The sequence below is a fragment of the Microtus pennsylvanicus genome, chromosome 1 (genome assembly GCF_037038515.1).
Source record: "Microtus pennsylvanicus isolate mMicPen1 chromosome 1, mMicPen1.hap1, whole genome shotgun sequence".
NCBI lineage: Eukaryota > Metazoa > Chordata > Mammalia > Rodentia > Cricetidae > Microtus > Microtus pennsylvanicus.
The window spans coordinates 211,999,556-212,024,617 of record NC_134579.1 but is presented as its reverse complement, the minus strand read 5'-3'; the positions used below and the strand labels follow the sequence as shown (position 1 = coordinate 212,024,617).

At 45.3% G+C, this 25,062-nt stretch overlaps 1 protein-coding gene across 1 annotated transcript; it reads left to right on the top strand.

The window, feature by feature from the left end:
* The first annotated feature begins 203 nt into the window (after nucleotides 1–203).
* Tagap (T cell activation RhoGTPase activating protein) lies at nucleotides 204–9,218 on the top strand. The gene is made up of 10 exons (XM_075950619.1): nucleotides 204–348; nucleotides 1,055–1,136; nucleotides 1,259–1,312; nucleotides 1,845–1,911; nucleotides 3,187–3,353; nucleotides 3,845–4,006; nucleotides 4,471–4,580; nucleotides 5,788–5,983; nucleotides 6,552–6,666; nucleotides 7,289–9,218. The coding sequence occupies exons 2-10, from the start codon at nucleotides 1,113–1,115 to the stop codon at nucleotides 8,521–8,523; spliced, it is 2,130 nt and encodes a 709-aa protein (XP_075806734.1). The 5' UTR covers nucleotides 204–348; nucleotides 1,055–1,112; the 3' UTR covers nucleotides 8,524–9,218.
* Nucleotides 9,219–25,062: the final 15,844 nt, after the last annotated feature.

Sequence of the window (25,062 nt, the reverse complement as noted above, 5' to 3'; positions counted from 1 at the left end):
GTCATGTTTTCCACCCCCTAGGAGTTTGTAGAAATTTTTACTTTGAAATGGGGAGGGGGGGGTGCGGAAAGAACCCTCGCCTCCCTAAAAGGAATGAGGAAGTGAGAGCTGTGCAGTGTCTGGCTGGCTCTGTCGGTGTGACAGCCCGTGATGCTCCTTCCGGCCCCCGTCATATTCTAAGTTTCCACCTGCCCGCCCCCGCCACATATAACGCGCGGCACATGAGCCCGAGGGCTCCAGTGTCTTGTCTCTGTGGGTGGATTCCAAGGGTCGGGGTGTCATGCTGTGCCTCCTGCGGTCCACAGTTCTCTGCGGGTAGAAGAATTTCTGGCTACAGACCCTCCCAGGGTAAGTACTGTAGAGCGACAGGCCAGTACACAAACCGCCTTGAGGGTCCTGGGTCTTGGGTCCCGAAGGTTATAGTCACCGGGAAAGCTCTGCCGAGGAACATGTGTTGTCTTAGCAGGGCTCTGGATGCAGAATGCTCGGCTGTCCTGTGACAGCTGCAATCTGGGGCTTCAGGAATTCTCTCAATGTTGGATTTAGTTTCTGTATACTGTAACTAGCATCTTAGAAATAAATTTCTTTCTAACTTGGGTTAGATTGGAGTGCAGAGCGTTTAATATAGGACGTAGGAGCACTCAAAAAAAAGTGTGGTTATAGTTGTATTCAGACACTCCTGATAGGAATATAACAACAGACAACAAAGTTTCAGAGTAGTAGAGACAGCTGGCTTAAGGAATTTAGAAATATGTTTCTCAGATGCTGTTCTTAATAATAGGTGACATGTAATAGAAAGAGTGATTTTTATCTTGTTTCATGGAAACATAGGAAATTTTATTTCATTTGGATAAAAAGTGCAAATGAAAAATTGGATGGGATTCTCACGCTGTCTCTTAGTGGGAGTCTGGCTTCAAATGGAACCTTCTCTAGGCAGTAGTTTTAAGCTCACGACTTTTTGTTTTTGGTTTTTGTTCTTGTGTTCTGCAATCTGACTCTGAAATTTGACTGGTTGTTGTATTTTGTAACTCTTTTCCTTTATGATATATTGTAGACAGAATCGGAGCCTCACGCTGGTGAAATTCCCCCTTGGACTGTCAGCCCCAACTCCAATGAAGTTGACAAGCAGTCTCGAGGTGTGTGAGTCCCCCACGCTCGTTTATCCAGCTTGTCCACACACGAGAGCTGTTAAAGCAAAGACACTGATGGTAGGTTCTGATACAGGAGGCCTCTCTCATGCTGCTTTCCTCTCTTTCAGTCAAAACCACTTAACGCCAATGACATGGAGACCTTAATTGAATGTCAGTCAGAGGTAAGAAAGGAATGTCTTTAACGTTTTATTTGCACTGTGTTTGTTGAATGTTTGGGCTGTTTGTCAGTGTAAAGTGAACATCAGATTATAAATTAAACACATGTATTGAGCTCTTCTACAATAACGTTGGCCCGAGAGAATGAAGGCAGAATCAATGCAACTGACTTAATTTTTAAGATGACTAAAAGGCTGCCTGTGTGTCTGTGGAGAGAGGCTGTGTGTCTGTGGAGAGGGAGTGTGTGTCCGTGGAGAGGGGCTGTGTGTCCGTGGAGAGGGTCTGTGTGTCCGTGGAGAGGGGCTGTGTGTCCATGGAGAGGGAGTGTGTGTCTGTGGATAGGGGCTGTGTGTCCATGGAGAGGGGCTGTGTGTGTCTGTGGATAGGGGCTGTGTGCCCGTGGATAGGGGCTGTGTGTCCGTGGATAGGGGCTGTGTGTCCGTGGAGAGGGGCTGTGTGTCCGTGGATAGGGGCTGTGTGTCTGTGGAGAGGGGCTGTGTGTCCCAGGTCGCTATTTTAATTTGAACACATTTCCAGGGCGATATCAAGGCTCACCCGCTGCTGACATCATGTGAGAGTGAAGACAGCATTTGCCAGCTAATTGGTGAGTTTTGAAAACATACCGCTCTCTTCTGTGGGCCTAGCTAGCGCGCTCTCGGTTTGCAAAACCACAGGGCTTTTACTTTACTAGGAATTTGTTTTCTAAGAGTTCCGAGAGACCGCAGAACATTAACCCTTGACTCCAGCAGCGGGTGCTGCAGGAGGGAGCTGGTCTGCAGCTGGTGTCCAGCTCCACAGGGGATTTCCAAGCAGGCTGGCGAGCCTCGGGCCTTGTAAACCTCGAGGATGGAAGCGTGCACATATTGGAGAAACACACACTGCTCTTCCTGCCACTTGCTTCCCTCTTTAGTGGGGACGGCATCTAAGAGTCAATTGTTGTTGATCTCAAACCCCAAAGCATCAGGCACCCACTGTTTTTGTCTTTTATAGTGTATTTTATACGATGCGCATCGGATCTGATCACCCCCCCCCCCAAAGTATCAGTATGGGCCTCATTCTTCTTGTCTGTCTTATACTTGCCAGTACAAAATATGTGAAAATAAATGCCCGTTGTTTAGGAAATACAGCTTTAAAATTAGAAGTGGGGAAAAGGGAAGGAAGTGGGGACTTTTGAGTTCCAATACCCATTGCACATAAGTTTTATGTCTATTAGAAGGGTCAAATGTTTGGCAAAGCATCAAGTCTGGGTGGCCGCCTCTCTGGAGAACCGTATATTAGCTTCTGAAACATGCAGACTGGGGGACTGCAAGATTGCCTGGGTGATGTAGCCCCCTCTAGTGGTGGCTAAGTGACAAGACGGAGGTGACCGGGCAGCCCTGCTCAGAACCTTCAAAAGGATCTTGAGCAAGACACTTGCTCTTTTTGTACATTTCACATTCGAAGAAATAAGTTAAAATAATACCCATTAATCAAAATATTCTCTGTAGTTATTAGGAACAATACATTAAAATGGGCGGCTTTGATGTACACGGTTAAATTTTGCTGGTTTTCTGTAGCTGAGAGCTGCGAAGCTAGAAACAGGAAAGGTGGGGCTTTGAGGAACTCTGACTGCTGATGTTTAGGGACTGGTTGCCCTGGAAACAGGGTAGTTGTTTGGGGTTAATTTTTCTAGATTGAGGGTTATGCCCTTGGCCTTCTCAAGTTTTCAACAGTTTTGTTTTGAATTTGTTTTGTGTGTGTGTGTGTGTGTGTGTGTGTGTGTGTGTGTGTGTGTGTGTGTAACATGCTATAGATAGAATAACAAGGCCAACACCACCTATGTCTTGGCTTATTATTAACACTGTTTCTTCTCTTTACCTCCTCTCTGCCTTGGCTACAGAAGTTAAGAAGAGAAAGAAAGTGTTGTCCTGGCCCTCTCTCATGAGAAAGCTCTCTCCTTCATCCGACTTCTCTGGATCATTGGAACCAGAGCTAAAAGTGCCACTGTTTGACCAACCCTTGTCAGTCATCTGTGGGGAAAATGACACACTCCCCAGACCCATCCAGGTAGGATAAACCTGCTTCCCTTTTTTGTGGGACCTAAAAAGGCTTTGGGAACTCTGGACATGGTGGAACTCGTCTTTTGAGGCCTCCCCCTGCTTCCCAGTGCAGCAGGGGAGCCGGCTGTCTGCCGTTACCCACCAGTGTGCAGTGTTACCCCACAGAGTGGCTTGTGGGGTGGAGACTGCGGAACGTTTGTAACTTCTAAAAGCTCTGCTGAGAGGGAGAGAAGGTGCTTGTGGGAAAGCTAGTGTCTCTATGAGAACATCTGAGAGGGGAAAGGGGGCCCACAGTACTTTTCAAATGTGCAAAATTAGTGGTTTGACAATTTACCGCCTCGGAGAAAAATGAGTAAAGGGGCATCCTTGGCAGCGCTGGCCTCGGTAGCTTGTGAAGGCTCTCCTGTAACAAGAGCCTACGGATCGGTGTCCGTGCTTTAACAGCGCCAATGTGTGTCTCCAAGTGACCGTTTTCTGCTGTTGTGTCTGCTCCCGCAGGACATCCTCGCCGTCCTCTGCCTTAAAGGCCCTTCAACGGAAGGAATATTCAGGAAAGCTGCCAGCGAGAAAGCCCGCAAGGAGCTGAAGGAGGAGCTTAACTGCGGGGGCGTGGTGAATCTGAAGCAGCTGCCCGTGCACCTCCTGGCTGTGGTCTTTAAGGTGAGCCTGCTGCTTTTGTATCAGATGCCCTTTGGGGGAGGGAGGGGAAAGGAGCCGACAAACCCATCAGGAAACCAGCACCCTGCAGGCAAAGTCAGCTGATCTGAGAGTTTAGTCTTTCCTCAGTTAAACTTTTTAATTATTCACATAAGCATCCCTATTTCAGTGGTCCCAGGTTTCAATAGAAAGGGTGGCATGTAGTTCTCTCAAAACATTATTGGATTGCCCCACAGCCACGTCCATTGATAAATCTGGAGAGTTCACCTACCTCTGGACAGTGCATCTTATTATGCTGGTTACTGGGAGGTTCTTGAGTACAGTGTGAGATTGGAAGGGGACCTTAAAGAAAGCAAATACAGGGATGTGACTGGCGAACAAGGGTGCCTGGCGGAAGTGGGACACAAGGAGACAAAAGACTCACTGCACAGCACAGACAGGAAAACACACCCTCTTTCTTCCTCCAGGACTTCCTCCGAGGAATCCCCCTGAAACTGCTATCTTGTGACCTCTTTGAGGAGTGGATGGGCGCCCTGGAGAAGCCAAGCGAGGAGGACAGAATCGAGGCCCTAAAGCAGTAAGTCCTCTGTCTCCATCCTTCCTCCTTCGTAGCCTGTGCAAGCGCTTTGGGATTCTTGTCTCATAGAGACCATGAGGTCCAGGGAATCTGAGTGCCCATGTGCGCCCATCACAGACGCCAGAAGGAGCCCTGGGCATTTACAGGATGTAATTCTACCCAAACAAGAGAAAGACCTTCTTAAAAAGAAGAAAGGAAAGTTCAGTACTCATAGATCCCAAGATAGGAGGGAACCTAAAAGCAGGAGTAGTTTTAAAGGCACAGAAAAAACTCAGGCTACGCAGCCACCTTTCTCTCAGATACCCTTATGGCCCAGCAGGGCAACTTGGAAGGGGTTGTTTATGGCTAACAAAAAAGAAAAAAAAAGGGGGGGGGGAAGAATTCCAATAGTTGGCAGAAATCACATTTAAAAACGAAAGTGTGACCTCTGCATAACTGGAGTCCCAAATGCCTTCTGTCGGTGTCAGAACCTTAACCACATCCTGAGAAAGCGCTGTCCCCTACACACAAATATTTGCCATGAATATTTACCAAGAGGAAGACAGTTCCTGTCCACTCTTACCCCAGAATTCTAACATTTTCATAATAAATTTCTACTTGGGTATAAAACTCTTTCAAGAAACTAACACTAAGAAATGAAAAGATCCATGTGTTGGACTCACTTCATTTTTTGAAATACTGAAATGTAATGAAACAATCTATTTTTTTTATCACTAGAACAATGTTTGTATTTCAGTACTGCCTGACTCTAATTTTAAAAACACGCTTTTATAGACTGGTTGATTCTATCTAAAGATTTCTCAGAACAATATAAAAAAGGGTGGTCTTGCTCTAAAAATTACAGTCCAAAGAAGTATGAGAAAATCAGTCTCGTGGGGCTCAAAACAGGAAGAATTCTGACACAGTAATTTGACAAAACTTTCAAATGCAAAGCGGATTGTGGCGGTTATACGGGCATTACTTCCCGAGCAGCATCTCCATCATCTCTATGGATAAGAGAGAAAGCTCCTAGCGGAGTCCCAGTTACCACAACCTTGCGGTTTACTGGCCCCATCAATGTCAGCTGCTGCTGCGAGGGGGTGAATGAGCATTTCACAATGTCCCTTTGGGAAATGCACCTTTCTCATTTTAAAGGAAGTCCGGTTTGGGTAGAACCTCCTGAGAGGTCAGGCTAAAGCTGACCCTTTCATCCCTCAACCTCTTCCAGGGTTGCAGATCGCCTCCCCCGGCCCAACCTTCTCCTGCTCAGACACTTGGTCTCCGTGCTGCACCTGATCAGCAAGAACGCTGAGGTCAACAAGATGGACTCTAGCAACCTAGCCATCTGCATCGGGCCCAACATGCTCGCTCTGAAGAATGACCAAACCCTGTCCTTCCAGGCCCAGAAGGACCTGAACAATAAGGTGCGTCCTGCCTCTGTATGAGGAAGTCCTCGGCCATAAGTCTGCCCTCTACAAAAGCTGAGCACTGAAATGCTTCAGATTGGAGTTTCTCAAAGTGACTCAGGGCCCACAGTGGACGTCCCAACTACAGATGTTTCTCATGGACCCACTCTCTTAGATAGCATTTCCCGGAGTGAAATACGTGTATCCCCTGTTGTACTGGGAGACGGGCCAGAGCACTCACTTCACAGCACTAACTCCCTGGCTAGAAAAAACACTTTGTTCTTTTTCTCCTGGGTTTCACATTCTGCCTGTTCAACTAGAAATCCGAACAACTACTTCCTTAAATGAAAACTTCTGTTAATTCAAAGTAATTTTTAAAAATTTAAAAAAATGTATACCTGAAAAAAAACATAGAATAATAAAGGGTGTTATTGCCACCAACCCAATGTGCTTTTCGGGCACATACATGTACCTAGTTCTATTTCTGTCACTTCCCTAGTAGTTGACCCCGATACACCCTCATTCTTTTCTACCTTCTCTTTTATGAACGTATTTAAGCTGACAAACTGCTTTTGTTTTCTCGCAGGTTAAGACATTGGTGGAATTCCTCATTGACAACTGCTTTGAAATATTTGGGGAGAACATTCCGACCCATTCCCGCATCACTTCTGATGACTCTCTGGAGCACACAGACAGTTCAGGTACAGAACATTCTCACTGATTGTGCTTCTGGGGAGAAGCCCATGCAGGGATGAAAAGCATCCCTGGTATTAGAAGCAGGATTTGCCTTCACAAATCAGAAGTCTGTAAGAAAGTCGTTAACCGTGGGGGCCTTGCTCTTAAATTCACCTCCTCACGCCGAACTCTTTCTCATCAGTCTGGAACTTTCTCCTTCCTATCCTAAGGCACGAATAACTCTTGATTCTACTTAATAAACTTTAGTTATGGAGTGGGAGTAAGGACGTTCCAGCTCTACAATGGAATGTGAGTCCACTAAAATGAAAATTGGTCCAATACAAGAGCTACCCAAAGGATCAAGCTTATGAATTCAGATCAATAAGCCTTAAAGAATATTGTCATTGCCATCTTCCTTTCCTGATAACTCTTTCCCTTCCTCCTCCCTCCATTTCATTTTCTATTTCTTTATCATTTAAAGATCATTTTAGATAGAGACAAAGTTTCAATGTAATCAATGTATTGACAGTCAAGCTCCAGTGTACTCCACCAAATCGCCATGGGGATAATCTCTAGAGTAGCCTATAATAAATACTGTTGCTAAAAGACCCTGGACAAAATGTTCACCTCTGCCTTAACTTTTCCCAGATGTGTCGACTCTGCAGAATGACTCAGCTTATGACAGCAATGACCCAGATGTGGAGCCCATGAATGCCATCCCCTCTCCCAGCAGGCAGCTGGAGGGGCCCACTGGCCTGGATAACCGGGGCCCACAGGACCCCTGTGAGTCAGGCTCAGCGCCCATTGTTAGCATGGTAGCCAGGTTGAAAGGCTCCATTGGCCAGCAAGACAGGCGATTCTCTGAACCCAACATGTCACTCTCACAAGAGTCTCTCATGAGTCAAACGACAAAACAAAAGCTCACCAAGAGTGAGGACAACTGCACCATGCCCCAGGAAGCCTCTTGTTTTGAGGATGATGAAGCTGAAGATCCATTTACAGAGGAAGTCTTCCCAGCAGTTGAAGGCAAGCCCAAGAGACCAGTGGATTTAAAGATAAAGAACTTGGCCCAAGGTTTAGCATCACCACAGGGACTGGGACCCAAAGTTTTCTCCAGAGTCTCCCCAGGTAAATCCTTGGACAGCTCACCCGTGCCTTCTCCTTCCTGTCCCAAAAGAAGCTTCTTCACCAGACACCAGAGTTTCACCACAAAAACAGACAAGGTCAAACCCCAGAGAGAAATGAGAAAGCATTCCATGTCATTTTCCTTTGCCTCTCAGAAGAAAGTGCCACCCCGGACCTCCAGCACTGGCTCTGAGAAACCCAAAGACTTTTCTAGAGACCAAATCAAGAAGGGTTTGAGGAAAGAAAGCCAGCTTGCTGGCAGAATCATCCAGGAAAATGAGTCAGAAATCCAAAGGCAAACAGCTCTGGGCTTCAGCTTGTCTAGAACCTGGGCGCTCTCAGTGGATAACGTCTTCCAGCTAGTGGATGTGAGGAAGCCAGGAAGCCCACCATCATACGAAGAAGCCATTCATCACCAGACATCCGGACTCACAGCCTGCAGCGGCCAGACCGTGGGCAGTATGAGAGCGAGAATGCTCAAAGGGAACGCAGCTCCGCCTCCTCTGCCTTCTCACCTTGGAGGTGACCACAGTGAAGGGACACCTGATGGACACAGACCCTCTCCCATGACTGAGCACTGGAAACAGAGTCAGACTGTCTGTGTCTCTGTGGAAACTCAGGGGAGATCTGAGCTGCACCGGTTGAGGACTGTGTCTGAATCCACGCAGAAGGCTACGTTGGACTGTCTCAGGCGACGACACAGCCACATGGTCTTTGAGTTCGACCAACTCCAATGTGCTAAAGAATCCTACATTTAGGAAAGGAGACCTTGCATGGCTAACTGGTGGTGTGTGTGAATATAGACTGTATGTAGAACTGCTGGTCAGTTCTACTTCCCAAAGTCACGAATAAGCTCATTCAGAATGTCTTGTAGAGCTTTCCTCTGTGAGGCTGGCTCACACAGCGACACACCAAACTGTGTGTATCTGGGTTTGTGCAATACATAGTAAATGTATAAAATGTACTATAGACACGGTATTCGATGAAAAGGGTGTGTACACACATCCTGCATGCATGTATCTGCGCACTTTCTATATACTGCTGTTTTTGCCCCCAGGTGCGTGTTTCTATTGATTAGAAAAATCTTTACTTTTCTTGGTTACCTCAGATGTCTTGCCAATGTTCACATTTTCCAGGAGCTGCATGGGGATGGAAATGTCTGAACCTCGGGTAGGTTTGTTTTCTAGACAGGCTCTTGACAACTATCCAGCACAGTAGAAGGAAGCAGCCAGGAAGAGACTGCGCTCTGTGTGGGAGCTGTCAGCAGCCGGGAAGATATTTCAGTGACCTAATGGAATGCGGGTAGAGTGGTGGAAACGCATTGCGTCGGTATCAGCGCGGGCAGAGCACTCTGAGTGCAGCAATGTGGAGGAACGTGGTGTTGTGTGCACTGGGGGTCACGCATGAAACTTCAGGGCAGTGTCACTGCAATAAACCGCCTTCCTCCTGTTCATTCTTTGCTGCTGTTGTCTCTTTTCCCCCAATCCATCTAGAACGTTATCCACACTCTGGTGCATTCAGCCAGCATCTCTTCACCATATTCTCATTGTTCCAGGTCGCCGCACACCTTGGGGAGCTTGTGTCTCTGTCCTCTGGAGATTTGAGACACCTTTTTTCAGCAAATAGTTACTCAGGGGACAAGAAAAACTATAAGCACAGGATAGTCTGGAATGTAATGCTTCCCATTTGTAGCAAATGAGACTTTCCAGTGTCCTTACACAGCTCATGCTTGTGATGCTCAACTTCCTTTATTATCAGCAATCATGAGAATAAATGTTTGTGATGTTAGAATTTTACTACTCAATGACAAAGTTATTTACCCAAACTTTTTTGGAGTCCTGGGCTCCAATCTTCCTAATGTTGCCCATTTTTATGACTCTGTGTGCACTCCTGGTTTTGGTTGTCTAGCTAACCCATCTCTAGCTCTTCCTCAGAGATGACTTGCTGAGACTTTGGTTAGCCATGTTATAAACTGGGCTGTTCAAGCAACATTAACCTTTAAAATGCTCTATTAAAAGCTCGGCAGTGATGGCACACACCTTTATTTCCAGAATTTGGGAGGCAGAGGCAGGTAGACCTCTGAGTTGGAGGCCAAGCTGGTCCACAGAATGAGTTCCAGGACAGCTAGAGATACACAGACAAATCCTAGCTGTTGCTCTGCAGAGGACCTGGGTTCAGTTCCCAGCACCCATCTGACTCCTCACAACCATCTGTCACTCCAGCGCCAGGAGATCCGATCCCTCTCCTGACTTCCAGGCAAGCATGTGGTGAACATGTAGATAAAACATAATATATAAAATAAAAAATAAAATCCTTTTTAATGCTCTATTAAGCACAAATAATAAATCAATATCAAAGGGCAGGTCGTCCACCTCTGACTGGTAAGTAAATGAAAGTAACCTTTTCTCAGAGCTGAAAACTAACAGAGGTATGACGTTAGTACCTACCACATGCCAGGCACTAGGCCGAGTCTTTCAGTATTAGGATAAAATTATCTTCCACCAGGTTCTTAGTGGATACATAGGTACGTAGATAGATAGGATGGATAGATGATAGATAGATAGATAGATAGATAGATAGATAGATAGATAGATGATAGATAGATAGATAGATAGATAGATAGATAGATAGATAGATAGATAGGAGTGTGTGTGTGTGTGTGTGTGTGTGTGTGTGTGTGTGTGTGTGTGTATCAAGCAGTACCGGAATGTGAAACCTTATTGCCTTAGCCTGCTAAGCCCTGGGATTACAGTCACAATGGCTCTCAGTGACTTGCTCATAAGAATCAGAGCACTGCCTCCAGTAGCTAACCAAGATGACAAATCAGCAAGTTTTAAACATATTCACACTTTACTAGTGACTCAGCCTCCGTGTGACCCTTCCTGAATACCCTATCCTCCTCAAATATCCTTTGATTCATTTATTTAAGACAGGATTTCTCCATGTGGCCTGGAACTGTGTACACAGAGCAGACCCCAAGCTCACAGAAACCCCCTACTTCTGCTTCCTAAATGCTGGTATCAAAGTCAAGGACCATCATGCCTGGCTAACTGTCCATATTCTAAAAAGTAACGACTAAGAAGGCACATGACCATTTCAGATATTACACTTCATGACACCCACTTGTTTCCACACAGGCCCTAACGCTTCCAAATTGGATTTCCTAATTCTCTTTCCAAGTATGTTCATTGTGGAGGCAGGGATGCTGAAAGAGCAGAAATGCACTGTCTCTGGTCCTGGAGACTGGAATTTGGAGACCAAGGTGTTGGCAAGATCCATTCCATGCTCCTCTTTGACAAAGATGGCCATCCTTGTGTTTCTTCATGAGAAATTTTCTCTCCTCCTATGAAGAGGGGACGGGAGGAAAGGTGACAGACAATATGTACTGTAATCATTTCCAAAGACACATTCTGTTCTGGGACTTAAACAGATTGAATCTTCCCTAGATCTGTTGCCTTAGGAAAATTTATCAAATTTGGGCATTTTGCTAGAGGCAAAAACAATTACTTAAAACGTAAACCCACTGGACACAGCACAATGGCAGGCCCCACAGCAGTTCACCTGCAACACTAATACACTAAGCCATGGCTAATGTAATCTCACTGAGAGACCTGCCAATGTATGCTTCCTCCCTGAACTGTCAACCATGCAGGAAGCCACATCAGACAGGATCTCAAATAGTTGAAGAGTCTTTATTAATTGAATTATGTGGTTTTTAACTCTTCATTTGCAAAAGGAGAAATCCTAAGGAGGCCAAAGTGTGTATGGTTTACTAGAGATGAAAATGAATCACTTTTAGCAAAATCTTAAATGTAAACTGATACATTTGGTATGGGAACCAGAGAGATGGTCTAGGAAGTAAAGGTGCTTGTGGCACAAGCATGAGGAGCTGAGTTCAGATCTAGCACACACACCAAAAGCTGGCTGCGGCTACATATGCCTGTGACCCTAGATCTGCAGGGAGCAGAGACAGGAGGACATGGGGGTTATTCGGTTTGTTCTCTGGGTTTTGCTGCTCACTAGAACACAGTAAATTGATCTAAATATCGTCTTTTAGAATCTCAGTCAGCACAAATCAAGAGAACTGAGGAAAAGGCAAATGGAAGGAAAGTGACCTTGACTTATTTTAGGCCCTGTTGGAGGAAACAGGTAAGACAGCTGCTCAGACAGACCCCAGCCCACAGGACGGAGCAGAGGTAAGACAGCTGCTCAGACAGACCCCAGCCCACAGGACGGAGCAGAGGTAAGACAGCTGCTCAGACAGACTCCAGCCCACAGGACGGAGCAGAGGCAAGGCATCCAGCACACGGTGCTGACAGTTCAAACAGTGGGAAACACAAGGCATTTCATGAATGGCTTGAGATGAACAATCCAAACACTGGAACAGTATCTATCTCACTGTGCAAGCCAGACTTAATTCTAGAAGGGCAGAAGATTTAAGCATGGGAAGTGAGAAAAAAGTCGGAGTTCTAGAATAAGTAAGAAAAACTTCTTAGATAACCTCAGAACAGAGTGGGCCTTTACAACATGATTTAAAATCTAAAGACACAGCACATAACAAGCTAAAACCTAAAAACAAAAAATATCAGTAAAATACTATAAGTCAAATAAAAACTGATGAAGGGTTTATACCTTGTCTTAGCAGAATAAGGAAGCGTCCATAATATACAGTCTTATCCCATGATAAGGGAAATGACAAGCAAGTCTGTGCTCTAGCACTGAGCCACACCTCCATCCCTTAAGCCCTTTCTGACCTTAAAAAGTAGAATTAGGGGGAAATGATCATTCTTTCATTAATAGGTACAAATCTAGAAATTTGTTCTCCACTTCTGTTAGAAACTGATGCTGGGATAAGATTGAGCATGGCATGTATGCATATGACAGCAAAGACCCAGGGCCCAGGGACAGGGACAGCTCGAGACAGGTTGCCTGAGACCACATCTGAAATCTGTGCTTGCCATCTGACCTTGAATTAGATTCCATTCTTTTCTTTTATGATTGCTGCAAGATCCCCAGTGGGCCGCAGAGCAGCCAGTCCCAGGCAGAGATGGCGGCCGGACCCCGGAGCAGTTGCAAAATCCCTGACAGTCTGGTCCCAGTGAGGTGGGTGGGTGTGAGTAGGCGGCGGATAGAAGGCACATCGGCAGACACATCGTACAGAATAGGATTGGATATTTATTAGAGGGGAGAGGAAGAGAAGAAGAGAGAGACAGAGAAGGAACAGAGAGAGAGAGAGAGAGAGCATGCCAAGAGGGGACAGTGAGAATCTAAGATGGCAAGAGGAGGGCAGGGGTTGCCGGGAGTGAGCGTGGCTTGTCTCTTAAAGAGACGAAAACCAGAACAGTAACCGCAACACAAATATCAAAGATAGCCTCATGTGGTGGTGAACACTTCTAATTCCAGCACTGAAGTAGAGACAGGCAGATAGATCTCCGTGAGTTCAAGGCCATCCTAGTCTACACAGTGCATCCCAGGCCAGCAAGGCCTGCAGAGAAATACCCTGTCTTAAAAGAAAGCAAAACAAATATCAAATATAATATTTTAACAATTTAGCATGTAAATAATTTCAAAATGATAAAATTTTCCTTTAGAGAAAAATATCATTTTATAAGATTGTTTAATTAAATAGCAATTACTAAAAGAACTGCTGTTAATACTGTTTCTGTATATGTGTGTGAGCATATGCCTCTCATGGAGGTCAGAAGAACATGTCTGAACCCTTGTGACCTCCCAACCCGGAACTCAGCTCCTCTGTAAATACAGCCCATGCTCTTAACTGCTGAACCCTCTCCAGCCCTAAAATCATCAAACTTCCATTAATCTAATTTTTAAACCTCCAAAGAACTAGGCAAAATATATAGAAAACAAACATATTAAAAGTAATTAGTCAAGAACTGGATGGTGGCGGTGCACACCTGTATTCCCAGCACTCGGGAGGCAGAGGCAGGGGGATCTCTGTGAGTTGAAGGAAGCCTAGTCTACAGAATAAGTTCCAAGACAGCCAGAGCTGTTACACAGAGAAACACTGTCTTGAGAAAAAAAAAGTAACTAGTCAAAAGAAATGCTAACAGATCCATACACTAATTTAAAAAAAAGAAAGAAAGAAAGAAAAATGGTAACTCCATAGTTCTGGGCATTGTTAGATTCTCCTAATTCTTAATTTTAGTCTAGTTACATAATTTTAAAAGATCCAAAAACAAACGAAACAAAAATTTTGCTTTTTTTTTTATTTTGCAAAAGTTGTTAGGAAGTGATGCATTCAAAGAGCTTGGTTCACATTTCAAAATGATACATATCATTTACCTTTCTCTTTTAACACATAGCTCCCGTACATCATTCAAACTGATGGTCTTCAGTTAGGGAAGGAAAGGGGAGATGAGGAAGCTGTTTTAAAATGTTGAAACCATTCATAAAGACTTAAGCATTCTGGGGTGGTATTCTGACGTCAGTGTTTGGGGCGAGCCTGGGGATCTGGATAGCAAAGGTCAATTCTCAGGACATTTCCTTTCCTCCTCGTTACTTCCGCTCCTTTGTTTCCACCTGCTATGCACACCACTGTCGTCTAATTTGAAGGAAAACAGTCTGGAGTAAGACCTAAATCTAATTCTTGCATGTGTGTTGGCTATTTAGGAATTATACAAACTTTTTCTACAAGTAATAAACTGCAGCGGGTACTTCACATATTCTGGAACTTTATGTATTCTACAAATTCTTTGGTTCTTAAGATTTTGTCCCAATAAGTAGTTTATTTATTTATCATGTCACTGTGGGGGTGATCTTTGAGGTTTCAAAAGCCCCTATCATTCCCACTTAGCTCTCTCTCTCTCTCTCTCTCTCTCTCTCGCTCTCTCTCTCTCTCTCTCTCTCGCTCTCTCTCTCGCTCTCTCTGCCTTGTGGATCGGATTTAAGCTCTCAGATACTGCTCCAGTGCCATGCCTGCTGCCTGCCATGCTGGTCGTGAGTCATGAACTCTCATCCTCTGGAACTGTGAGCCCCAAAATAAATGTTTCTACATTGCCTTGGCCAGGTCGTCTTAGCACAGATAAAAAAAAATGTAAATAAAACATTCCTTGTGTTTTGCTTCAGTGTCTTTGCCCAAAACTGAGGGCTGTGGATGTATTCAGTGATGAAACAAGGCACAGCAGGAGCAAGGCCCTAGGGTTCAATCCCCAGCAGCCTTCACATCAAAAGTAAACAACTGGCTTTAGAGCTACAGGTCTCCTAGGGACTGTCTTCTCTTTCTTTGGTCCGCATAACCATCTTGCTGATACTACACTGTGTCAACACTGGAACTTTACAGGAATTCCTGAAACCGCGCCACTGCCTTCTCCTCCTCTTTGACTAGTCTAAGTCCTTTTATCCTTCTGTATGTTCAGTTGTTTGCCACTATCTAGGAAGGTTCTACTGTTTTGTCTCAGACAAGGTATCCTGTAGCCCAGGCTGCTTCAGAAGTCATGACACAGCCAAGGATGACTTTGAACTTCTGGTCCTGTCTCTATCTCCAAAGTACGAATCACACAGTCCTATGTCACCACAGCCAGTATTATGGGATGCTGGGATCAAACCCAGGGCTTTACCTACAAGGCCAGCACTCTGCCAACTGAGCTACAACCCTCAGTATAATATCTAGAAACTTTGGAGTTTAATCAAGTTCATATATCAATTGGGAGAGCTGGTACCTCAAAATTGTTGAGTCTTCCACTCCATGAAAATAATGTATCTTCCCACTCACTTAGGTCCTTTAAAAAAATAAATGGTTTTGGGAACTGAACCTAAGTCCTCTTGCATGTGAGGCAATTGATCTAACAATGAACTATACCAGAGCTCTCATTTAGCCATTTTAGGATTTCACTCAGCAATTTTCTGTGGTTTTCCATATCCAGCAAACATTTACACATAAATCTCTCTAATCTCCAGGAGTGACAAGACATTTTGGAAAAGAATAACCTCTTCTGCAGGTATGAACAGTCAGACGCTGTGGGTACAAACAGTCAGACGCTATGGGTATGAACAGTCGGACGCTGTGGATATGAACAGTCAGACACTGTGGGTATGAACAGTCAGACATCGGTCTCCACTAACCAGACCTGAAACCATTCTAGAAACTATTTGTCTAAAATTCCAAGTAACAGAAGGGATCTCATAGATGCAAATTAGCACCTGTGACAATTCTTCGGTAAGAACAGCTAGATCTAGAAAGAGCAGCCCAGAAGTTTAAAAAAGGATCTCTCCAGAGCAAGATGCACAATTTTACAACTTTTCTTTTTGCTACTAGGATCTGCTCTAAATTTTGCTGACTAGACAAACAATCCCTATCTTTAATAGAGTTCTTGAACAACCTTTCTTAGTACAAGTCCCCAAAGGAAGAGAACTCAGCTATATACATCTCAGTGAGCCCTGAGTTATGGGGATGCTGTCTGTCTGCTAAAGACTGAGACACTGAGTATAACGAAGTTATACTTAGGACCAATAGGATGCACGTGCCATACTATATTATATATCATTTCCAATCTCTAGGAAAATCCTGTAACATTTTGCTACAAATACTCAAACAAAAATAACTGGAATCATTGGTGAAACGATCAGATAGATGCCCTATCGCCTAACGGTAGAGCCCTCGCTGTGTGTGTTTCTGAAGAGAAGCCGGCAACATTCTAGGCTGGACTCTGATCCATTGCCTTCGGTAATAAGCCTGTTCTAGTTTACAAACTGAAATGTTTTTCAAGTCACAGAATAATCCCACCAGTGAAGCTTACATTTGATCAGGTATTAAGACAAAGAAACCCATGCCCTTAAATAAAAATTTCACAAATCTTAAACTACTTTCATTTCTCTTGCCCACATTTCCTGTGTTCTTAAATGGTGGCACACAGTTTAGGGCTGTCTCGAGGTGGCATGTAGGGGAAGAAGAGTGAAATCACAGAATTATAGACCCTATCATAACTGGTCAATTAAAAAATACATTCAGGTCTCAGATCTGACATTTGACAAAAATAACTCTCATTTTCAAGAATAGAAAGTGTCAGGGGGTTTTATATCTTCTTATAAGAAATTTCCATCCACTGGATGTAAATTTTACTTTTCATTCAAAAACACAACATGTTTTGTTACTGAAAACTTCCCAAGAAGGGAGCTATTCTACACACTCTGAGTCACGGTTTTGCTCTGACTGGGAGTCTGTGCTCCCTCAGGCTCTTACTAGAGAGAATTTCTGAAACCGTTAGATCAAAGGGAAATGATCGGAACATCATCTCTGCTTCTCAGGTCTATAGGAAACCGAAAAGCAGTGTGTCTCCAGTTCTGGGTATTACCGCCAGATTCAAAGAACCACCACCATACAGAGCACTGTCAACCTGAAAGCCGGGCTCCTTCAGGCCAGAATGAGGTGCTAAGGCCCCGATGTTTACATGATTCTGGAGTTTCTCTATGGGAAAAAGAAAAGCTTGCAAATACAAATTAAAGCACAAACACAGATGCTTATCTAGGATGAAAACTCAAATTGTGAGTTATGAACTTAAGAGACTGGCAAATGCACACAAATCCCCCCGCACAGGGGACATCTTCATCAGCTGCCCGACAGGCTTCTCTAATGCCCCTTTTCTGTGAGCTCTAACTAAAGGGTGCTTTAAGTCCCTTCTTCCTAACACAGCTTTTTCTTGCAGCTTGGTACTAAGTCAGGGCTCCTTTCAACATGACAAGTGCAGAGGAAATTTATTTGCTTTAGCTTTTCAAGTTGGTAATAACACGGAGATGTTTAGGACCACCAATGTAGAAAAATCTCTCACATGTTTTTCATATGGGAGCTAGAAAATCTAGGAAAGCCCTCCACAGATCAGTCTGCTGCCTGTCTGCCTTTCGCGTCTTTGGCACCCTGTAAACACCCTGCTCACTCACAGCTGCGAGCCACCTACACGACGTGTGCCCATGAACTTCAGAATTAGCAGACCAAAGCCAGAACTCTGGGCTCCCATTCCCTCCAGCAGATGACTGTAGCTCACTGAATCGTGTGATCACTGTGTTACTTCACGTTAGCTGAAACCATGGTGAGCATTCTATATCCATCTACTCCCCATTCCCACATCTGATCCTTTACTAAGGGTTCTAATTCCATTCTGTTGCAATGACAAACTAACCAAAAAAAAAATGACCAAAAGATCTTAAGGTACGAAAGGGTTTATTTCATCTTACAGGTTGGTCCATCATCGGGGGAGTTGGGGCAGGAAACCAAGCAGGAACTTGAATCAGAAACCTTGGAGGAATGCTGCTTGCTGGCTTGGTTACAGAGCCATGCTTAGATAGCTTCCCTTTCTCCTCTGACTATGGAGGAGTTATCCACCCTGCTGGTGCAAAGGGGGCCATCTCTTACCTCTATTATCCCGCCAATTCTTCCCTCCTGTTCTACATCCTCCATACCCTCAGAGTCATCCCTATAGGCACATACAACATCGATTTTATCGTTAAAAATTGAAACTTTCTCTTGGTCCAATTCATCTGTCTACTGGACCATTTCCCTTCCTTCACCGCAAGCAACCCTGACTAGTCCCAGGCTGACTCCTCCCGCTCCCTCTGAACCCTCTATTAGCTGAGCTTTCTTGTCCATGACTGCACAGACCAACTCCTTCCCTCTTGCCGGTGTCCTTACTTTGGTTGACCTGTGGACATTAGAAATTGTGGTCCCTCTCTCTCCTTCACTTTCCTCCCTTGTCTCCTAGGTAACCAGACTTTCTGCATTCTTTGATCTTTCTGGCCACTCCTTTTCAGTCTCCTTTGCAGGTTTTTCCTCGGCATCCTGACTTGTATTGGGAAGAGGCCAGGGGCCTGTTCTTTCTCTATACTCCTTTAATAACCTTATCAAGGTTTACAACTCTAAATACCAGCTGTCTGCATTGTGTCAGAAATCCTTCTCTCCGCCCTAGCCCAGTCCACAGGAACTCTATGCTCCCTGCCACCATCTGCTTAGTCAGTCCCACCCAGATGACACATGCGTACCTCTGTTTTGAGGAGTTTCCAACGACCACCCCTAAACCTGCTCTGCTCTCGAGCTTCCTGTAAATGTCAACTCTTTTTTTCCAGTCACTCTGGTCCACAGCCTGAGTGGCCTTTACCTGTGACTCCCAAACAGAATAATCATTCTTCAGGAATAATTATAAAAGTTTTTTTAAAAAAAATGCATAAAATTTTATCAATCCAACTTCACAGAAACTGTACAAGTGGCTTAAAGGTGCTGGAGAGTGGTTGGTGTGGTCAGGATGAAAAGGACATGGTCCCAGGTAGGATGGGAATACAGAAAATAGTACACACTGTTGTTTTCCCTCCTCAGAGCATTTAAGTAAAGAACAAGGCCATGACCTAGAGGCTTCAGGAGTCTTTCCAGTATGGGGAGAGAAAAACTACAGTTGAGAACAATGGCCAAGACTTGAAGGGACTAGGCACAGAGATGCAGAGAGTGTGGTGAGGAAAGCCTGACAATTCGCTTGGCTTTTAGTGGAGTTATCTACTCAACTCTACACTAGAGAGGCACTAGCAAGCCAGAGACACAGAAGCTACTCGATGGCTAGAGAGCTTCATAGACCTCTCAACAATCTCATGAAGCTGGAAAAGAAATATATATTTAGTTCAAGTTCATCCAGAGGTAGGGACCTGCTGAACATCCTTGGCTTTCTTAAGGGCAGAAAGATCTATGCTTTAGTGTAACAGCCGCTAGGAAAACACAACAGAACAACAAAATGCAGATCTTTGCATCCTCTCTTGCGCTGTCAACTACAGTAAAATCAATGCTTAAGCTGGGGGAGTGCTTCAGTTGCTAGAGTGCTTGCTTTCCCAGGTAGCATGCTGTGGTCCTCAGCATCAAAATAAGTAATCAGTTTAATCCCCTCTGGAGAAAGATCATGCCAGCCAAGGCATTTGGGCAAGTTTCTCTGCACATTGTACAGTGTTTCCCCACACCCCTTCAGAGTCGTAAATCTCTTGAGGTGTGGGTATCTTCTGCTAGGTCTCCCTGCCCATGCTTCACGGCAGTCTTCTCCCAGTGAAGGAACTGGAGTGCTGTGGTTCTCTTTAATCACATGGTCAAATTTCTGCTCAAAACTCTTCAGGGCTTTTAAGCCTGGAGTAAATGCCCAGGCTTTCACACCGACGGCCAGTGAGACACCAATCTGGTTACTGACTTCGTCTCCCCTCTGCTTTCCTCCTCCACCCACTCTTAGTCCTTAGCCTTGTCTTTGAACAAGCCTGATGGCAGAACTCTGTTCTCGTTGCTTCCGTTATCTGGAATGTTCTGCTGGTCTTGTTTCCCTGTTTCACTCTCTTCTCATCTTTGTTGGAATGCCACTGCCTCTGCCTCCTTCCAAAGCCTTCTCTAACCAGCCTACATCCCTGTCTCCCTAGACCTAGCCTTCCGTGGTTCTTTTTTATGCTTAGTTCTTATACAAATTTTACTTCCTTGTCTTAGTTTTATGATTATCTGCTAAAATACAGATTCCACAAAGGTAAGAATGTTAACTTTTGTCGTTGTTTTTCACTTCTATACCTCTCATTTCCAATGACAGGTGCATGGCATACAGCGGATACTCAAAATCCTTCAACCAAATCATTGCATTCCAGACCATCCAAGGCAATCACAGAACGCAAACATCTAGTACTGTCAACTGAGAAAGATTACACAAAAGATTTTATTACCACAAATAAATGCTTCTATAACTGTTATTCCCCAGAAGGCCCCTGAGCGTAGCTCGCCTGGGGAACTACATTTCCCAGGAGCCCCTAGCGTTCCATGCAAAGGCTGTGCAGGGGCAGAAGGTGGTTTTTGACACACGTGCATGGGGGACCCTTTAAAAAGCTCCGTCTGTTTGTCCTCTTTTCCCCTTCTCTCCCGCATGCTGCAATAAACCTCGCGCTCCACGTGGGTTTTGTTGTGTCTTGCGTCCTCCTTTCGCGTCCAAGAAGACCAAGAAGATGAAGAAGAACAAGAAGAACATTTGGTGCCGAACGACTAGGGAGACCAGCCTACCCCGGATCTCCACTCGGGGCTGGAGCTTCGGCTTTGCCCGGAGCTCCCTCCTCGCTCCAGGGCACGGTCAGGACCAAGGACCGCTCCACAACGAGACCCACATATCCCATCTGCCTGAACATGCGACCACAACCGGCTCAATCATGAGTTTTCCCTTTCAGCTAGCTGAACTGCCCCTTTTAGCCCGGAGCAATCTCGGCTGCTTTCTGGGGTCAGGAGGAACTTCCTGGTCGGTTGTTCCCTTAGCTAGCATTCACTCCTGGCTTCCATCCTTGGCTAAACCTGTCTCAAAGGGCTTGGCCTTAGCCAGCCCCTCACCCACCCGCCCCTGAGGACTTGGAGTCCTCAGCTCTCTTTCCTTCTCTCCTTTTTTGTTCTTTCCTATCTTCTCTCTGTACAGCTCCCTACGGTGCAAGCCAGCTGCAACGGGCGGCCTGGCCTTGGCTGGTTCCCTCCTGCCCGGGAATTTATCTCCCATTGGAGGCTGGAGTTGATTCAGCCAGGCTATAGCACTCCCCCTGAAAGCTCGAACGCCTGCTTACAGGGCCCAAGTGTTCGTTCATCTGCATCTCGCCTTACGGCTTGAGGTGCCACATTTTTTTGTGGGTGTCTCCATGGTTTTAGCCATGGGTGCCAAGTCATCGAAAGCTATTCCCCCCTCCTCCTCCCTAGGCCGACTATTGGATGCTCTTCAGCCTCACGCCTTAATTCCCTCTGTTATCTACACTCATCCGTCTCTGCTCAAAGAAGTAACCAAAATATTCCTTAGAGGATAATTTCAAATGGCCGCCTAACGGCTCCTTTGACCCCAACATTTTACGGGAGTTAACTAACTACTGTCACCATTCAGGCAAATGGAAGGAACTCCTCTACGTCTTGGCTTTCTTTTATGTGGCTCTTAAGACTGACCCCTCTGTTCTTACCCACTGTTCACCTGCTCACATGTTTTTAGCTATACCATCTGCTACTCTGGAACCCTCCACTCCTGCTATGGACCCAGCCAACGAACCTCCACCTTCCCAGCCTCTGAGAGCCGTCTCCTCCCGCTCTGCCCAGTCAAGCAACACCTCACCTAAGCCTTCTTCTTCCAAAGTTTCTTTCAGGCATACAAAGCCCTCATCTGAGCTTTCTCACTATGACACCTCACATAAACCTCCCAGTTCTAGGTCTCCGGAAGTCCAACGTAAATCTTCCAGGTCCAGGCATAAGAGAACCTCACCTAACCTTTCTCCTTCTAGGTCCCCAGAGACCCCACCCAAATCCTATTCCAGATCTAAAAGAGTCTCACTTAAACACCCTTCTTCTGCCTATCTCACCTTTCGAACTCATGTATGGGCAGCCCATTCTAACCCCCGGCCTCCTACCTAAAACCTCCCCCCTTCCTGATCACCTGCTCATGCCACTACTAACCCATCTATGCTCGCTACTGTGGGATTTTACCGACCACTCATTACCTCAACCATGTGCTAATCCATGTCCACCGCCAATTAAAATAGGAGATCAGGTATTATTTCCCCCGCCAGGTCAACGTCCTCACCCTTTTCCCCTAAATGGCAGGGTCCCCTCAGAGTAATTCTTTTGACTCCCACAGCTGCTAAGCTCGAGGGAATTCCTCACTGGATTCACCTGTCACATCTTAAACCGTTTACTCCTCCAGCTCAAGACAATCCCTCATACATGGTAACTCAGACAGGACCTTGTTCTCTTAAGTTCCAGAGGACTCCAGTCCAAGGAAAATAAGGTCCTGTCCTTCACTCAACCCTCTTATGCCAACATATTTTCCTTTCTCCTCTTTTTCTAAATTTCTGAATAACCACTCAGCTGTCATTACAGGAATCATCATCAGACACAGAGCCAAAGGTTCAGTTGGTAAGCAAATTCTTAACAAAGTTCCTTGACACAACAGGTTTGCCACTGACTACAGCAGTGTCTCCCGGATGTTAAGGTAATGCCCAAAATATCATACATGGTTAAGAATTTATTTCTTTTAAGACATTTCCTTTAAGCTCCAAGAAGCCAGCCTGACCCATCTGAACGAAGCAGGCCCAAACAGATTATTAACGGAATAAGTACCATTCAATTAACGAAATAAGTACCATTCAATTTTTTATCATTCTTAACCCCAAACCTCCTAAAGCCCCCCCAACCCAAATCTCCCCTTTAATTTCCCAAAATCTCCTCTTTAATTTCCCAAACCTCCTCTTTTCTTCTCTACTAATTTTCTTCTCTACTAATGCGACTTTTGTTTTCCAGCACCTTAACGATGACCCAGCTACCCAAAAGCCAGACAGATGCGATTTCTTCAATCAGCCACCTCAGAACGTCAGCGGACAGGACATGATCAACAGGACATCACCAGGACAATCGATACTCCCTGGATCCCTTGACGCCCAAAGTCAGCAGGAAGCAGTTATGAGAGACCTGGCTACGCCCCTATTCCCTACCCATTAAGACTCTCAACCCCCCAGATTTTTAATAAATTAAAAAGGGTGGAAATGTTATTCCCCAGAAGGCCCCTGAGCGTAGCTTGCCTGGGGAACTACATTTCCCAGGAGCCCCTAGCATTCCACGAAAAGGCTGCGCAAGTGCAGAACGTGGCTTTTGACACATGGCGTTTGACACACGTGCGTGGGGGACCCTTTAAAAAGCTGGAACGCTGTCTGTTCATCCTCTTTTCCCCTTCTCTCCCACATGCTGCAATAAACCTCGCGCTCCACGTGGGTTTTGTTGTGTCTTGCGTCCTCCTTTCGCGTCCAAGAAGATGAAGAAGAACAAGAAGAACAATAACCAAAAAAGTAAACCAGATTGCACTGGGCGTCATACAAAGAGAACCAGACTGAGGATACAAACTTACAGAACTTTCGGTAGCTATCATATTATCAATAAATCCCAGCCATGCCTGGGATGGCACCATTGTTGTTCTTTTGGTCCCTGCCCTAGCCACGCCTACTCCTTTTAACTCCTGATCTCCGCCCCACCATCGCTCTCTTCCTGCTTTTCCTCTCACACGGGGCTTTGCCTCTCTCCTCCTCTCTCTCTCTCCCCTTCTCTTCTCTCTCTCTCTCTCTCTCTCTCTCTCTCTCTCTCTCTCTCTCTCTCTCTCTCTCTCCCCTCTCTCTCTTTCCCTTTATTTCTTTCTCTCCGTGTTAATAAATTCTTATATGGCTATTTCCTGTGTTTTATGTCTGACCCGCCACCACCGCCGCCTACTGTAGACTGCTGGGACCCGCCGGAGGTTGCTGCCGGGCGGGGGGACCCCAGGGATATTTTTTAAGAATAAGAACCATTGGTAACTCACTCAGCGTGCAATCCTCCCTATGTAAGCAACTAACCTGTTCCTCCTTCCTCCTGGAAGACAGAATGCTGAAACCCCAAGTTTTCATTCTCTCTGAACTTAAGTGAAACGATTCTTTACTGTTTCTGTTTGCAATTGGCTTCCTGCTCCAAGGGGGCAAAAGCATCTGATAAGCTGTCCAACATTTGTATGAAATAATGCCAACTTTTCTTTAGTTGTTTCTACAAATGATCGACACAAACCCTTCTGGATTTCTACATCTCAGACCTTTGGGCCTTTGATCACAGCCACTTTTTAATTTACTAGTGTGCGAGTGTATGGGGTGTGTGTGTGTGAAGCTCGGACAACTGTCAGGAACTGGTTCTCTCCTGTGGGTTCAGGGGCTCAAACTCAGGTCAACAAGCTTGCTTTTAGCCCCATCTGAGCCATTCTAAAGTTCCTTTTACCAGAGGCTAAAACCTCAGCATGATATTCGCTTACTTCAGCGCCATTTTCTCAAGTTTCCCCAAAGTCAGTCAGACTGAAGGTCTACAGCGGTGTGTCTATAGCATTTACTACAGCCTTTAATGGTACACAATGGTGACCGTCTACTTTAAACTGTAGACTACATTTACCAGGTACAGTTCTAACTACCAAAGCTTCATTCATCCTTTTAATCCTTACAAATCCAAAGGGATAAATTCTATTACTCCCATTTTGTGGATTAGAAAAGTAGAGTATGCACGGACAAAATTTACAACTTGCCCGCGTGTTGCTGGGATAGTCCACTGCAGAAGCTCGATTAGAGCCTGATCAGCGACGCGTTGCGTTGAACGTGTTGCTGCAAACCCAAGTAATTAACCACAAGGGATACATGCACTTCACAAACAAAATTCTTAACCTCTCTAGCTCTGAAACGACTCCTAAAACGCTCCGCTCTTGGGCGCCTGGGGCCGGAAAGGTGAAAGCGTAAGGAGAACCCTGTTTCATCAGTAACCTGCCCAGCCCTTTCCC

What these genes read in the sequence shown, in the direction of transcription:
- Tagap (XM_075950619.1), top strand. Translation starts at nt 1,113, where the DNA reads ATGAAGTTGACAAGCAGTCTCGAG. An exon ending in AGAAGGACCTGAACAATAAG is followed by an intron (nt 5,984 to 6,551) that starts GTGCGTCCTGCC and finishes GTTTTCTCGCAG; the next exon opens with GTTAAGACATTGGTGGAATT. An exon ending in GGAGCACACAGACAGTTCAG is followed by an intron (nt 6,667 to 7,288) that starts GTACAGAACATT and finishes AACTTTTCCCAG; the next exon opens with ATGTGTCGACTCTGCAGAAT.